This window comes from Oncorhynchus tshawytscha, unplaced genomic scaffold (genome assembly GCF_018296145.1).
Source record: "Oncorhynchus tshawytscha isolate Ot180627B unplaced genomic scaffold, Otsh_v2.0 Un_contig_2763_pilon_pilon, whole genome shotgun sequence".
NCBI classification, from domain to species: Eukaryota; Metazoa; Chordata; class Actinopteri; order Salmoniformes; family Salmonidae; genus Oncorhynchus; species Oncorhynchus tshawytscha.
In genome coordinates this window covers 219,998-237,296 of record NW_024609759.1, presented here as the reverse complement: position 1 = coordinate 237,296, position 17,299 = coordinate 219,998, and the positions used below count along the sequence as shown (strand labels likewise).

Below are 17,299 nucleotides of genomic sequence, written 5' to 3'. Positions count from 1 at the left end.
AGACACAGAGGCAGAGACAGACAGAAAGACACAGAGGCAGAGAGACACAGTGGCAGAGAGAGACAGAGAGACAGTGGCAGACAGATGGTTCAGGACTAGACAGTCTCCCACAGGGCCCAAGCTAGTCAGTCAGGTGATTCAGCCCCTCTCTCAGTCTCGGTGTTTGACAGCCATGTTTTGAACCTCTCTATAATGGTGCTTTAAGTTCAATCAGAGACACCAGGGTTTTCGTTGTAGAAAAACATGAAAAGCTAAAAAATAAAAAATAAAAATAAAACTGTTGCCGGCCAAAAACAATCCCATTGCTAAATAATAAAATAATGACCGACGTGCTTATTGGTCTATTAGGTTCATTTGCATAGTTTTGTGGAATTAAAATTGGCCTGTGTGTATTTTGATTGGTCACCTTATGTATCCAACACAACCTACAGAGTGGGGTTTCCCCTGCAGCTCCTCAGCGTGTTCCTGCCGGAGTAAAACATGTGCTTCTATACGCCCACTCATTTTAAATGCTATTCGTTTGTGTTCAAAACAGTTTTGGTGCTCGATTAAGAAGAGCTACTATTTTTATTTCTGAACTGGTAAGTGAAGAATATCTCCCATTCTAGTGCAGGAATAAAAGCTGTCAGTGCATCTTTACAATGGGAGCTGTAGGCCGTACGCATTTTCATAACATACTTTATGGTTTGAAACTTAAATGTTTTTCCTTTCTTCAGAGTAACCTAAAGTCTAAATCCAACCATGGGAAAGGTGGAGGCAATTATTTTACACTGAACAAAAATATAAAACTCAACATGTAACAAGTGTTGGTCCCATGTTTCATGAGCTGAAATTATAAAGAGCCCGTAATTCAGTAAACACAAAAAGCTTTTTTATGTAAACAAATTTGTTTACATCCCTGTTTGTGAGCATTTCTCCTTTGCCAAGACAATCCATCTACCTGACAGGTGTGACATATCAAGAAACTGTTTAAAAAGCAAGATCATTACAGGTGCACCTTGTGCTGGGGACAACAAAGGGCCACTAAAATGTGCAATTTTTCACAACACAATGCCACAGATGTCTCTAGTTGAGGGAGCGTGCAATTGGTATGCTGAATGCAGGAATATCCACCAGAGCTGTTGCCAGAGAATTGAATGTTCATTGCTCTACCATAAGCCACCTCCCAACTATGTTTTAGAGAATTTGGCAGTGCAGCTAACCGGTCTCACAACTACAGACCACGTGTAACCATGCCAGCACAGGACCTCCACATCCGGGTTCTTCACCTGTGGGACCGTCTGAGACCAGACACCTAGACAGCTGATGAAACCGTGGAGTATTTCTGTGGGGGGAAAAACTCATTCTGATTGGCTGGGCCAGGCTCCCCAGTGGCTGGGCCTATGCCCTCCCAGGCCCACCCATTGCTGCACCCCTGCCTAGTCATGTGAAATCCATAGATTAGGGCCTAATGAATTTATTTCAAATGTACTGTTTTCCTTATATGAACTGTAACTCAGTAAAATGGTTGACATTGATGCGTTTACATTAATGTTCAGTGTTTGAAGACTTCATAGGCAGCACGTTGAGTTAAGTTTGGGGAAGCATACAATTTATCCTACTATTCTGCATGTCAGTTATGATTTTCATATGCGCATATTTGCGGAACAGTTAAAAACAATTTAAATAAACGTTTGTTTCTCAAAATCACTGTCACGTGATTAATCATAACAATCTGAATTAAAATGATAAAAATCTCAACGTTTAAAAAAAAATAAGTAAATGAATGAATGCGAGATCAACCAGCCTCTCTGTTATATGGACACACTGATACACTGTGGATCCATTGGTGGCTAAAGAAAGGAGCGCATGGAACTCACAGCCTATTGGCCAATGCAGCAGTAGACCTATAACTTCCATCGCTCTTTCACACCGAGGACTGGTGATTATTATCGAGGGGGGAGACTGTTGGAAAGATGTTTCAAATTGCTTACTGTGAGGACTTTAATATATCATTCACAGTGGATGTTTTTTTAAAAACACTTTCCTACATTTCGGCGCAGCAGGCCCGGTTCCTCTATATGCTCCCTCAACATTACCAGGACAGAGAAAACACAGACGTGCTCATTGGTCACATGGAGCATTCCAAACACAAGACAATTTTTTTTTTTAAATGTACAATCTCATAAATGATGGTTATGAAGTAAAACAAAAAAAACTTGTTTCTAACAAGTGTAGCAGGTTGTGAACTTCTATGTTTCAACTCTGAGAATGACAACGGTAAATGACTAATTAATTACAGACATTGACATTAATGTAACCAAATGACGGGGGTTAACGGTACATTTACTAATGAGGACGTAAAATGGGGATCTGATTTTTTATTTAATTTTTAAATCGAAGGGCCAACAAATGTACACTATGAAACACTGAATGCTCAAGACTTGGCGGGAGGCAGCGGAGCCATTCTGGAAAGAGACTTTACCTTCTCGTCTCTACGTTATAAAAATATACTCAAGACATCATTTTCACAAATATTTTTAAATGCTTTTCACTGACAGTCGCAACTGAATAATCAGCTAGTGTCCATTGACACAAGCGCTGCCCAAATTCGCAGGCTTCCCAAATATGCATAGGCCTACGAGCTTGTGATCTGAAACAATGCACAGCAACATAAAAAATAAAAAAAAAAACCAATGATCCTCAATTAATCAATAACTAAGTCCTGCTTTTTGGTTAAGTATTTTACATAGTTTATATTCATAGACCGCTGCAATTATATCATTTCGGCAAATGTATTTCCATTCATTTCCCCATTGATCCACCACTATGTCATCTCTCTCCTGTTCTATTGGATCCACCACTATGTCATCTCTCTCCTGTTCTATTGGATCCACCACTATGTCATCTCTCTCCTGTTCTATTGGATCCACCACTATGTCATCTCTCTCCTGTTCTATTGGATCCACCGCTATGTCATCTCTCTCCTGTTCTATTGGATCCACCGCTATGTCATCTCTCTCCTGTTCTATTGGATCCACCACTATGTCATCTCTCTCCTGTTCTATCTCTCTCCTGTTCTATTGGACCCACCACTATGTCATCTCTCTCCTGTTCTATTGGACCCACCACTATGTCATCTCTCTCCTGTTCTATTGGACCCACCACTATGTTCTATTGGACATCTCTCTCCTGTTCTATTGGACCCACCACTATGTCATCTCTCTCCTGTTCTATTGGATCCACCACTATGTCATCTCTCTCCTGTTCTATTGGATCCACCACTATGTCATCTCTCTCCTGTTCTATTGGATCCACCACTATGTCCTCTCTCTCCTGTTCTATTGGATCCACTGCTATGTCATCTCTCTCCTGTTCTATTGGATCCACCACTATGTCATCTCTCATATTAACAACCCTTGATAGTTGTTGCATCATTAGATCTCCCCTTTTTCTTAGTTTCTAACAGAGATGTACATTTGTCACATATGGAACAGCTATCAGTGTGAGCTGTTTAGAATGGTGTTTTCGCCCCCCCCAATTGCATTTTCACAAACATTTGAAAATGACGTTTTATTGGACTGCTTTATTACACGAGATGCATGTTAAGATGAACTACCATCATCTAAAAGGTGATTTCTGTCATTCTGAGCACCGTGGGTGGACTGGGTGGATGCCCTAAGGGGTTATACACCTCAATGCATATGGGTCAGGTAAATGTCTGAAATAATAGCCTGTCAATTAAAATATCTTCGTTGTTTGGTGCCACATTTTCCTAATGGAAACCCTCACACACACAGATCTTTCTCACCATTTGACGGCCAGATTCTGGACCTCTCCGTTTTTGTCTTCCAGTAGCTTGAGGATCATCTTGACCACTTTGCGTTCACTGTCATCGTCCAGCTTGATGGAGTCTTTCTGCAGCTCCGACATCAGGTCGTTGGTGGCCATGAATCTACAGGAACACACAGGGAGAGAGACCCAGTTAGACCAACAGGGTTATGATGTTATATATATTTATATGGCAAGTCAGTTAAGAACAAATTCTTATTTTCAATGACGGCCGAGGAAACAGTGGGTCAACTGGTCTAGGAACAGTGGGTCAACTGCCTTCAGGGGCAGAATGACAGATTTGTACCTTGTCAGCTCGGGATTTGAACTTGCAACCTTCCGGTTACTAGTCCAACACTGACCACTAGGCTACCCTACCCTAGTAATCCTAGTAAAAATTCCCTGTCTTAGATCAGTTATGATCACCACTTGATTTTAGGAATGTGAAATGTCAGAATAATAGTTGAGAGAATTATTTATTTCAGCTTTTATTTCTTTCATCACATTCCCAGTGGGTCAGAAGTTTACATACACTCAATTAGTATTTGTTAGCATTGCCTTAAAATTGTTTAACTTGGGTTAAAGATTTCGGGTAGCCTTCCACAAGCTTCCCACAATAAGTTGGGTGAATTTTGGCCCATTCCTCCTGACAGAGCTGGTGTAACTGAGTCAGGTTTGTAGGCCTCCTTCCTTGCTCGTACACACTTTTTCAGTTCTGCCCACACATATAGGATTGAGGTCAGGGCTTTATGATGGCCACGCCAATACCTTGACTTTGTTGTCCTTAAGCCATTTTGCCACAACTTTGGAAGTATGCTTGGGGTCAACATCCATTTGGAAGACCCATTTGCAACCAAGCTTTAACTTTCTGACTGATGTCTTGAGATGTTGCTTCAATATATCCACGTAATTTCCCTGCCTCATGATGCCATCTATTTTGTGAAGTGCACCAGTCTCTCCTGCAGCAAAGCACCCCCACAACTTCCCCTTTTCCTACAAACATAACGATGGTCATTATGGCCAAACAGTTCTATTTTTGTTTCATCAGACCAGAGGACATTTCTATAAAAAGTATGATCTTTGTGCAGCTGTAAACCGTAGTCTGGCTTTTTTATGGCAGTTTTGGAGGCCGAGCGGCCTTTCAGGTTATGTCGATATAAGACTCGTTTTACTGTGGATATAGACACTTTTGTACCCGTTTTCCTCCAGCATCTTCACAATGTCCTTTGCTGTTGCCCTGGGATTGATTTGCACTTTTCGCACCAAAGTACTGTCTCCTAGAGATGAACGAACGAGTCTCCTTCCTAAGCGGTATGGCAGCTGCCTGGTCCCATGGTGTTTATACTTGCGTACTATCGTTTCTACAGATGAACGTGGTACCTTCAGGCATTTTGGAAATTTCTCCCAAGGATGAACCAGACGTGTGGAGGTCTACAATTTTTTTCTGAGGTCTTGGCAGATCTCTTTAGATTTTCACATGATGTCAAGCAAAGAGGCACTGAGTTTGAAGGTAGGCCTTGAAATACATCCATAGGTACACCTCCAATTGACTCAAATGATGTCAATTAGCCTATCAGAAGCATCATCTGGAATTTTCCAATCTGTTTATAGCCACAGTCAACATAGTGTATGTAAACTTCTGACCCACGGGAATTGTGATACAGTGAATTATAAGTGAAATAATCTTTCTGTAAACAATTGTTGGAAAAATGATTTGTGTCATGCACAAAGTAGATGTCCTAACCGACTTGCCAAAACTATAGTTTGTTAACAAGAAATGTGTGGAGTGGTTGAAAAACGTGTCCATGAATCTACAGGTACAAACAGGGAGAAAGACGACCCAGTTAGACTAACAGGGTTATAATGTTATACGTTCATAAGACATCCAACTAAAGAATCTTCTAGAGCAGAGCCCCCCCCCTTCCAGAATTAGGGAACACTATGTCTACGTTGTTATTTTATATAGCTTACGGCACCTGGTATTCTCCCAGGTGATCTCCCATACCGAACATGCGTGTTCAGGGTGGTATGGCCACAAGCTCCCCCCCTCCCCATTTTCCCCTGAACTACATCCCTTGGCTCATCTCTGCAACTCCTCAAAGGGCTCCTCAAGGCTTTCCCTTGTCCTCCAAAAACATGACCCACCTGGCCACATACTTATTTATCACACCGCCTGCTTAACCCGGATGTCAGCCGCACCAATGTGTCGCAGGACACAGTTCCACTGGCAACCGGGTTCAGCTTGCAGGCGCAAGGCCCCGTCACAAGGAGTCGCTACAGCACAATGAGCCAAGGAAAGCCCCACCGGTCAAACCCTCCGAATGGTTAACACCACTGAGCTAAGAGAAGGTAACCCTCCGAGGGGTTTTAACACCACTGAGCTAAGAGAAGGTAACCCTCCGAGGGGTTTTAACACCACTGAGCTAAGAGAAGTTAACAAGTCAAGTCAAGTCAAAAACAAAGCAAATCAACACTAGTGCAAAGATCAAGATAATATCTCCGAGGAGAGGAACGCTTGAAGCCTAAATCATTGGAAGATACCAGACAGACCAGTTCTGATCTCTTAAGAGTGTGTGTGTGGGGGTGTTGGGGGGGTTAACTTACCATCATATCCAATTTAATACATGGGAGTATACATCACACACAATCAGCTTTAAGACACCATCTTGTCTCCATCTTAACACATCACAGAACTCCTGGTGCGATTCAACAAAGACCTTTTCCTAAATACTATGCTTCTCAACACTAGGCTCGTTGATCATCTCTGACGTGTGTGTGTGTGTGTGTCCCCCTCATCGGAACGCAAGAAGCTTTTTAAACAAGAGGGACAGCGAGAAGGAAGAGAGGAAAGAAAAATAATGAATAATGCATGAGGTCCATGGCCCACACTCACTGAGAGACAGCCCCACAGCATGACGTAATGGACTGGAGCACCCACACTCACTGAGAGGCAGCCCCACAGCATGAGGTAATGGACTGGAGCACCCCCCACACTTAAACAGCCCCACAGCATGACATGGACTGGAGCAACACTCACTGAGGACAGCATGAGAGGACTGAAAGAAAAATGGACTGAATACCCATGCAGCCCCACAGCATGAGGTAATGGACTGGAGCACCCACACTCACTGAGAGACAGCCCCACAGCATGAGGTAATGGACTGGAGCACCCACACTCACTGAGAGACAGCCCCACAGCATGAGGTAATGGACTGGAGCACCCACACTCACTGAGAGACAGCCCCACAGCATGAGGTAATGGACTGGAGCACCCACACTCACTGAGAGACAGCCCCACAGCATGAGGTAATGGACTGGAGCACCCACACTCACTGAGAGACAGCCCCACAGCATGAGGTAATGGACTGGAGCACCCACACTCACTGAGAGACAGCCCCACAGCATGAGGTAATGGACTGGAGCACCCACACTCACTGAGAGACAGCCCCACAGCATGAGGTAATGGACTGGAGCACCCACACTCACTGAGAGACAGCCCCACAGCATGAGGTAATGGACTGGAGCACCCACACTCACTGAGACAGCCCCACAGCATGAGGTAATGGACTGGAGCACCCACACTCACTGAGAGACAGCCCCACAGCATGAGGTAATGGACTGGAGCACCCACACTCACTGAGAGCCCCACAGCATGAGGTAATGGACTGGAGCACCCACACTCACAGCCCCACAGCATGAGTGGCAGCCCCACAGCATGAGGTAATGGACTGGAGCACCCAACTGGAGACAGCCCCACAGCATGAGGTAATGGACTGGAGCACCCACACTCACTGAGAGACAGCCCCACAGCATGAGGTAATGGACTGGAGCACCCACACTCACTGAGAGCCCCACAGCATGAGGTAATGGACTGGACACCCACACTCACTGAGAGACAGCCCCACAGCATGAGGTAATGGACTGGAGCACCCACACTCACTGAGAGACAGCCCCACAGCATGAGGTAATGGACTGGAGCACCCACACTCACTGAGCCCCACAGCATGCCCCACACTCACTGAGGTAGCCCCACAGCATGGAATGGACTGGAGCACCCACACTCACTGAGTGGCAGCCCCACAGCATGAGGTAATGGACTGGAGCACCCACACTCACTGAGTGACAGCCCCCACACTCACTGAGCATGAGGTAATGGACTGGAGCACCCACACTCACTGAGTGGCAGCCCCACAGCATGAGGTAATGGACAGCCCCACACTCACTGCAGCCCCACAGCATGAGGTAATGGAATGGACTGGAGGAGCACCCACACTCACTGAGAGAATGGAAGGGAGCAGCAGCCCACAGCATGAGGTAATGGAAGGGAGCACCCACACTCACTGAGCAGCAGCCCCACAGCATGAGGTAATGGGCTGGAGCACCCACACTCCTGTGTATCTAAACTGGTGCATGGGAAATCACTTTCTACCAGGGAGTGATCTTCTATAGTGGAAATCAATCTTCACTACCACCACACTTGATAAACATCAGTAGAACCTTATAAAATACTGTACGTTTTTATTTTTCCCCAAATTCCATTTTCTCTGTTTAGTTGTTTTTCAGGTTTTCCTGTCAAATATCACACCTACATTGTTTTTAATGAGATGTTCTAAGTCCACAACAATGGTTAAACCACAGGTATGGGTCAAATCTAAGAAATGCACATTTTAGGGTGTAGATACCCTTTAACTCTGTGGCACCAGCAAGAGACTTGTTTGGTTAGCGGTGTTTCTGTAGTACACGTGATTGTTAATCATTTAAATGAGATTTCTTTGACCGCACGGCATGAGGTAATGGACTGGGAGCACCCACACTTAGTGAGAGACATGATCAAAAAAATAAAGGGAACATCATTATATATAATTTTGCCAGATTAGCTACTATGTAGTGAACATTTAATTGAGAAGGTGTTTGTGAAAGCCTTTCCATCTACCAGAAGACGGTTGTCATTATTAGCATCATCGCTAACGGCTACACTTAGTGGTAGACAATACGTGTACACACAGACAGGGGTATTCCCGATCTGATGGAAAATACAAGTCACTGATACATTTTGTTCATATTTTATGATAATCTTGTGCAAATGAACCCATTTAATGTCTGGATTCTGTCCTCGTTCTCCACCACCCTCAATTTATAGGGCCCTAAATTAGACGAGGACAACAAGACTCACACCTACACAAACATGACAGAGTGGATAACATTAGACCTCCCACTCAAATGTGACAGGCCATTGATTTCCCCTGCTAATAATGATGTCACCATGCAAACATGCAGAAACAAGGAGCCCTCCTTTCCTCCCTCTATAATGTTAGAACTCAAATAGGCCTACCTCTGACACAAATGGCAGATAGTCTACTCAACCCCCATCTCCAGACTCAACCCCCATCTCCAGACTCAACCCCCATCTCCAGACTCAACCCCCATCTCCAGACTCAACCCCCATCTCCAGACTCAACCCCATCTCCAGACTCAACCCCCATCTCCAGACTCAACCCCCATCTCCAGACTCATCTCCAGACTCAACCCCCATCTCCAGACTCAACCCCCATCTCCAGACTCAACCCCCATCTCCAGACTCAACCCCCATCTCCAGACTCAACCCCCATCTCCAGACTCAACCCCCATCTCCAGACTCAACCCCCATCTCCAGACTCAACCCCCATCTCCAGACTCAACCCCCATCTCCAGACTCAACCCCATCTCCAGACTCAACCCCCATCTCCAGACTCAACCCCCATCTCCAGACTCAACCCCCATCTCCAGACTCAACCCCCATCTCCAGACTCAACCCCCATCTCCAGACTCAACCCCCATCTCAGACTCAACCCCCATCTCCAGACTCAACCCCCATCTCCAGACTCAACCCCCATCTCCAGACTCAACCCCCATCTCCAGACTCAACCCCCATCTCCAGACTCAACCCCCATCTCCAGACTCAACCCCCATCTCCAGACTCAACCCCCATCTCCAGACTCAACCCCCATCTCCAGACTCAACCCCCATCTCCAGACTCAACCCCCATCTCCAGACTCAGAGGTTAGGCCTAAACTCTCAACAGCTACTTCTTGACTGACTCACTTCAGAGTTTAGAATCTAGAGGTGGATTTAAAATATTACTCAACCATGATGGATAATCCATTGTGCTGGTGTCAAGTCGTGCTTTTGGCAGCTGCATAGGCAATCCCTCAAAACTACAAGGCAATGGGGGCACACAGTGGAACAGGCTCCCTGTACAATAGTCCTGTACCATTTCTCACCGTTCCACCCCAGGTACCACAGAACACAAGCCACCGTCAGTCATTGTTATGAACCTGAAATAGTCTGGGATGTGTAGAGTTATTGGCAAGACTGAGAATCTGGGAAGCAGCGTAAATTGACTAAGAGTTCCCACAAGTACATAGGAAATCTCATCCAACCAGACGGCTCACTCTAGCTGAGCTCAGGGGTGAGGTTAATGCATGGTTATGGTCAACCGTTTCAGAGATGGGCAGGACAGATATTACATATTATTGAGGCACACTCAGTATGTCAGGGGACTGGTTACATTCCATATGTTTTATAGTTGTAACATCTGACATTTCAGAGCATCTCTCTCTCTCGAAAAAAAAAAAAACTGTTTCTCTAATGAGGAGTTGATTTGGCTGTAGACTAAATTCACGGTTTGGGTTGGAAGTCAATCAAGTTGTTTATGATTGTGTGTTTGGTATGGTTAATATAAAACACCTGACAGAGAGGTAGTGGTATGCTTCAAAGCTAACTAAATGAACTACATTTTGACTCCCCGATCAGCCAACAACAAACATGCAGGCTGAATTATGTTATGGGATGTACTGTTGTTAGCTAACGTTAGCTAAGCAATCATTCATATGGCATCTGTAGAGTGCTAGGATATGTGCTTTCTAGCTAACTACTAAGTTAACAACCTAGCTAACTAGTGTAGTCCACTTGAGTTATCTAGCCAAATTCGATAACTTTTGCTACCTCAAAACGTTAGCTAGTTTCCTAGCATGTTAGCGTTGACAGTAACGACTTGTCAGAGCGAGTTAGCCAGCTAGCTAGCAACATGACAGTGTTAAATGTAACTAGCTAGCTATATATACACACACACACACTTTGCAAAACTGACAAATTAGAAATATAAAAATGGTCAACATGTTAATCTGGGTTCCTCGCAAGAATGTGTTTATAGCGAGTGGCTAATATTGTTAGCTAGCTAGCGAACGTTAGCCGACTAGCCAAACGACAGAATTGATTTGAGGCCTAAAACGAGCTAACTAGCAGGGTTTTCACACGGGACGATATACCGGTTTGAGTCCAAGTTCAGAATCACAGCGTCATTCATTTCAAATGCATAGATTGTTAGAATATTGTATTTACCTGAAATCCTTGTCGCTTGATGTCATTTTTTCCAATAGATTAGAGATATGGTACGAGGCGCTCGCCATGTTTGCAGTCTGTTGGAGTAGCCTGCTTAGCAACCACCAGTCGGTAATCACGGAGCGGAAATTCTTATCCACTTTATTTAGCTATTTTTACTTCTCTTAAAAACGATTTGAAATCGATTTCAATTTCCACTTTCCTTTCGACGGAGAGAAGTGATGATCAGCGGCGGAATAGCAGAGAATTTAGTCTCATCCTGCGGAGTTTTTGGATGTGTTTGAATGGAGATCTCCCTTTGCTCTGCAGAGAGGAGGAGCTGCAGAACCAGATGAGGTCGCTACTGGGGGGGGGTCAAAGGTCAGAGTTTATTATAGAGGGGAAGGACCAGACTAGTGAGTTTGTCTGTGTTGTCACTAGTTACCACAGCCATAAAGTAAAACTTGTCTATATCGTTAAAAAAAAAAAAAAAAAAACATTTTAATATGAAAACAAAAATGTGCTTTTTTTTGGGGGTCTTCGTTTAAGGTTTAAGGCCATAATGATGACTTTGTGGCTGTGGTAACTAGTGATGACCGTTTAACGGTGGTGGTCGTCTTGGAAACCTCAATCAAAGATAGTCCCAGAGAAGATGGCCTAAAACTGCTTATCCAACAGAAATATTCGATCACACTTTGTAGGTGATGTCATGGCGGCGTTGGCTAGCTAAACTCATGCGGAGAAACAAGTCAATCGGGGTGGTCGTCTCCTGCCGAACTGCGCATGTGCAGTCCGTCAACTCAAAAACACTCCTTCGATATAAAGTTGTTTTTGACGAAAATTAAAACGGGTCAGTTTGTCCCTTTAATTAGGTTGGAGTAATGACATGTTCTACTACTTAAGACTACTTTCTACTACGTGGCTTGAATCTACGTTGTGCTTTCAGATTTCGAGAAAATGTACAACTAATGAAGCATTTGTCACTTCTCTCATTGACTCCTCAAATCCCGGCCTGGTCTGTTTCTCAGGTCAAGTCTCGCGATGTATTTGTATTTATTAAGGCTCCTCATGACCTGCTATCTCAACCTGGGGACCAAACACATTAAGACACTTTACATATAAAACACAATATAAAACAGTACATCATATAAAAAATTTTAGACCACTACATAGCTACAATACAAAATAAATAATACCACCATACAACAATATTACACTGTACGTGTGTAGAATGTGTGTGTCTCTTCACAGTCCCCACTGTTCCACAAGGTGTAGTTGTACCTTGTGTTTTTTTGTATCTGATTCTACTGCTGATGTGGAATAGAGCTCCATGTAGACATGGCTATAAGTGGTACTGTGGGCCTCCCATAGAATGTTCTGGACTTAGGGATTGTGAAGAGACCTCTGGTGGCATGTCTTGTGGGGTATGTATGGGTGTCCAAGCTGTGTGCAAGTAGGTCAAACAGACAACTCGGTATATTCAGCTAGTCAATGGTTCTTACAAAAACAAGTAGTGACAAGTCAATCTCTCCCACTTTGAGCCATGTTGCACCTCTAGGTTTAGAAACTCTGATAGTACCGTATGAAGATAGGCAGAAACTGCTTCTTCACACAGACAGCACGTAATTACATACTTTTCATGATCAGTAAAAGAGCAATTGATTATATATTTTCATATAGGGTGATGGAAGGCAAATCCTAATATTATTATATGGTGGTATTAGTTTTTCCAAGCCACCGTGCTTCTACACCTGCATTGCTTGCTGTTTGGGGTTTTAGGCTGGGTTTCTGTACAGCACTTTGAGATATCAGCTGATGTACGAAGGGCTTTATAAATACATTTGATTTGATCCATTTGGCATGTGGCTAACAAGCTAACTAAGCAAACAACATGTGCTTCGACAGAGATTAGTCTTTTGGAAAAAGTTTTAACATCAGAAAGTCCTCATCCTGGTAAAGTTGTCAGTTGGACTTGCTGTCATCACCAGTATAGACAGAAAGCAAATCAAACAACATCTGGATAATCCCCTGACGGTTAGCTTGTTTAACCAGCCATATCGACGTGATCTGTTAGCTAGTTGGCCAAACTAACGTGGCCCGTCAATCAATGTTGCCTATCATGTCTGTCAGCGGAAATCGTTAAATATGTTGAGCAGGTGATAATAACTTGAGCAGATGTCTCAAAGTGCTACACAGTAGAAACCCAGACTAAAACCCCAAACAACAAGCAATGCAGGTGTAGAATATGTGGGCAATATTGAGACATTATGGTGAGGCAACCTTCACCTATCTGAAATTGCAAGATCAATGGATGTTTACAGATCATTAAAAGCATATAGTTTACTTGCTGTAGGCCTATAACGCTGATGGCGACTCAGCTAGATGTGCGCAATTGTTTTGCATATAATAATAGGACATTTGTAGTTATATGTTATTCAGTGATGATATTACAATCAAATAGCCTAGTTAACATTTATTTAACAATTCTTTGAAAACGGCACATATTTTTCTGGGTGCATGAAGCCAAACTGCTTGCACCGAGGACCCGGATCAGAACGTCGGGGGACCGTGCATTTTACACCACGCCGCTGGATGTCCCTTCCTGACAATTGCAGGGCTGTTCCGTGTTTGAGCTTTTAAAGCAGGCCTTAAGACTCACCTTTATCGGCTGGCCTACCCTTCCTCCAAGACACTGATTGGCGCGTTTATGATATGGTTATTTATATTTGTTTTTAAACTTGTTCTATGTTAACTTTTATTTTATGAGCTTTGAGATTATTCTTGTGTTACTAAAAACGCTTTACAAATGCAATAAATAATTGTTATTATTAATGGTTTTAGCGGAGCTGTTGGTCTCCTTGCTCCCCAGCAGCCAAATCGATCACTCTGCAATGTCTTGTAACGTTTTATTGATAAGGACCAAACCCCCGAGGCGATGTCATGGAAACGTTGGCTAGCTAAACTTCATATAATATATATTTTTTTAAATAGCTAAACCGAAGACGGATAAACTGATAATATTTCCTGACAATTACCTGTCTCTCTCCGCCCTAACGATGGGAGTTGTTGTTCATAAAGCGGCATGGCGGGCTAATTATTTATGCATATTTCAATACTCAATGAGGGTTGTTGACGTCAACCGCCTGTAATTCAATGTAGAAAAATTATATGCTTAATAGCCTTCAGATCATGAATATGCATAGCCATCTCCGGACAACTCCGATAGGGTGTGTTCGTAAATTCAACCTGGAGTGTCAGAGTGCACTCAGAGTCCGCCCTTGGCGTTCATAAATTCAGGGCGTTGTCAGATTGTCCTACATTCAGACGTTTCGCTCCCGGAGCGCACACCGGATGCTCTGGCCGAGGAGTAAGGTTGATCCGGGCGCTCGGACTTCACAAAGGCAGTCAAGCTATCTGGCTAGCTACTTCCAGACACAAATGAGAGAAAATCTCACTCTGACCATTTTACTCACCCTGGCAGAGATGGTTATGGTGTTTTCATGTTATCCAGAGTGTTGGTGACTGTAACTGTGCTGCTGGCAATTACTTTCATTACGCTTTTTTCTGCCGATGTTTACTGACACTGGCCATTTTCAACGGGTGTTTAGTTTCGTAAATTCATCAGTTATTCTGCGCTCTGGCACACTCAGACAAGAGTGCTCTGAAATCAGAGTAAATGGCCAGAGTGAATTTACGAACGCACCCAAAAAGTTCGAAACGTATATTCTATCAAATAAACCTCACATAGCAAATAAGCCATTGCAGTTTTTTGTTGACCAAATTCGACACTCTCACTAAACAGGTTTCCATCCAACCTTTTTATTCAAGTAAAGTACATGTCAGATCATTATTTCTCACAACAGGCCTAATGGTCTGATGGAAACCACAAGCTCTCAAAATTTCAACAAAACTAAATATGCTAGACAAGGTGGGATCTTTTTTGTGTTGGTAAAATGAATTGTGTGAGAAACGCCTTTATGTGCAAATATTAATATACTAAATCAAATCAAACTATTTGTCACATGCGCCAAATACACAAGTGTAGACCTTACTGTGAAATGCTTACTTACAAGCCCTTTAACCAACAGTGTAGACCTTACAGTGAAATGCTGACTGACCAGCCCTTAACCAACAGTGTAGACCTTACTGTGAAATGCTGACTGACCAGCCCTTAACCAACAGTGTAGACCTTACAGTGAAATGCTGACTGACCAGCCCTTAACCAACAGTGTAGACCTTACTGTGAAATGTTGACTGACCAGCCCTTAACCAACAGTGTAGACCTTACTGTGAAATGCTGACTGACCAGCCCTTAACCAACAGTGTAGACCTTACCAGCTGACCTTAACCAACAGTGTAGACCTTACTGTGAAATGCTGACTGACCAGCCCTTAACCAACAGTGTAGACCTTACTGTGAAATGCTGACTGAACCAGCCTTTACTGTGAAATGCTGAACCAGCCCTTAACCAACAGTGCAGTTCAAGAAGAGTTAAGAAAATATTTACTAAATAGAAGTTTAAAAAAATAATACAAATTAAAAAAAAATTCACAGTCCCCGCTGTTCCACAAGGTGTAGTTGTACCTTGTGTTTTTTGTATCTGATTCTACTGCTGATGTGGAATAGAGCTCCATGTAGACATGGCTATAAGTGGTACTGTGGGCCTCCCATAGAATGTTCTGGACTTGGGGATTGTGAAGAGACCTCTGGTGGCATGTCTTGTGGGGTATGCATGGGTGTCCAAGCTGTGTGCCAGTAGTTTAAACAGACCTCTGGTGGCATGTCTTGTGGGGTATGCATGGGTGTCCAAGCTGTGTGCTAGTAGTTTAAACAGACCTCTGGTGGCATGTCTTGTGGGGTATGCATGGGTGTCCAAGCTGTGTGCCAGTAGTTTAAACAGACCTCTGGTGGCATGTCTTGTGGGGTATGCATGGGTGTCCAAGCTGTGTGCCAGTAGGTTAAATAGACCTCTGGTGGCATGTCTTGTGGGGTATGCATGGGTGTCCAAGCTGTGTGCCAGTAGGTTAAATAGACCTCTGTGGCATGTCTTGTGGGGTATGCATGGGTGTCCAAGCTGTGTGCCAGTAGGTTAAACAGACCTCTGGTGGCATGTCTTGTGGGGTATGCATGGGTGTCCAAGCTGTGTGCCAGTACTTTAAACAGACCTCTGGTGGCATGTCTTGTGGGGTATGCATGGGTGTCCAAGCTGTGTGCCAGTAGGTTAAATAGACCTCTGGTGGCATGTCTTGTGGGGTATGCATGGGTGTCCAAGCTGTGTGCCAGTAGTTTAAACAGACCTCTGGTGGCATGTCTTGTGGGGTATGTATGGGTGTCCAAGCTGTGTGCAAGTAGGTCAAACAGACAACTCGGTATATTCAGCTAGTCAATGGTTCTTACAAAAACAAGTAGTGACAAGTCAATCTCTCCCACTTTGAGCCATGTTGCACCTCTAGGTTTAGAAACTCTGATAGTACCGTATGAAGATAGGCAGAAACTGCTTCTTCACACAGACAGCACGTAATTACATACTTTTCATGATCAGTAAAAGAGCAATTGATTATATATTTTCAGATAGGGTGATGGAAGGCAGATCCTAATATTATTGTATGGTGGTATTAGTTTTTCCTAGCCACCGTGCTTCTACACCTGCATTGCTTGCTGTTTGGGGGTTTAGGCTGGGTTTCTGTACAGCCCTTTGAGATATCAGCTGATGTACAAGGGCTATATAAATACATTTGATTTGATCCATTTGGCATGTGGCTAACAAGCTAGCTAACTAAGCAAACAACATGTGCTTCGACAGAGATTAGTCTTTTGGAAAAAGTTTTAACATCAGAAAGTCCTCATCCTGGTAAAGTTGTCAGTTGGACTTGCTGTCATCACCAGTATAGACAGAAAGCAAATCAAACAACATCTGGATAATCCCCTGACGGTTAGCTTGTTTAACCAGCCATATCGACGTGATCTGTTAGCTAGTTGGCCAAACTGACGTGGCCCATCAATCAATGTTGCCTATCATGTCTGTCAGCGGAAATCGTTAAATATGTTGAGCAGGTGATAATAACTTGAGCAGATGTCTCAAAGTGCTACACAGTAGAAACCCAGACTAAAACCCCAAACAACAAGCAAT

At 43.7% G+C, this 17,299-nt stretch overlaps 1 protein-coding gene across 1 annotated transcript in view; it reads right to left on the bottom strand.

Moving 5' to 3' along the window:
• The window catches only part of cand1 (cullin-associated and neddylation-dissociated 1), a 63,578-nt gene extending 52,042 nt beyond the window's left edge, over nucleotides 1-11,536 (bottom strand). Inside the window, 2 exon segments of the mRNA XM_042317653.1 lie at nucleotides 3,791-3,934; nucleotides 11,191-11,536. Of these exon segments, the coding sequence (XP_042173587.1) occupies nucleotides 3,791-3,934; nucleotides 11,191-11,258 (212 nt within the window). The 5' untranslated portion in view covers nucleotides 11,259-11,536.
• Between the last annotated feature and the right edge of the window lie 5,763 nt (nucleotides 11,537-17,299).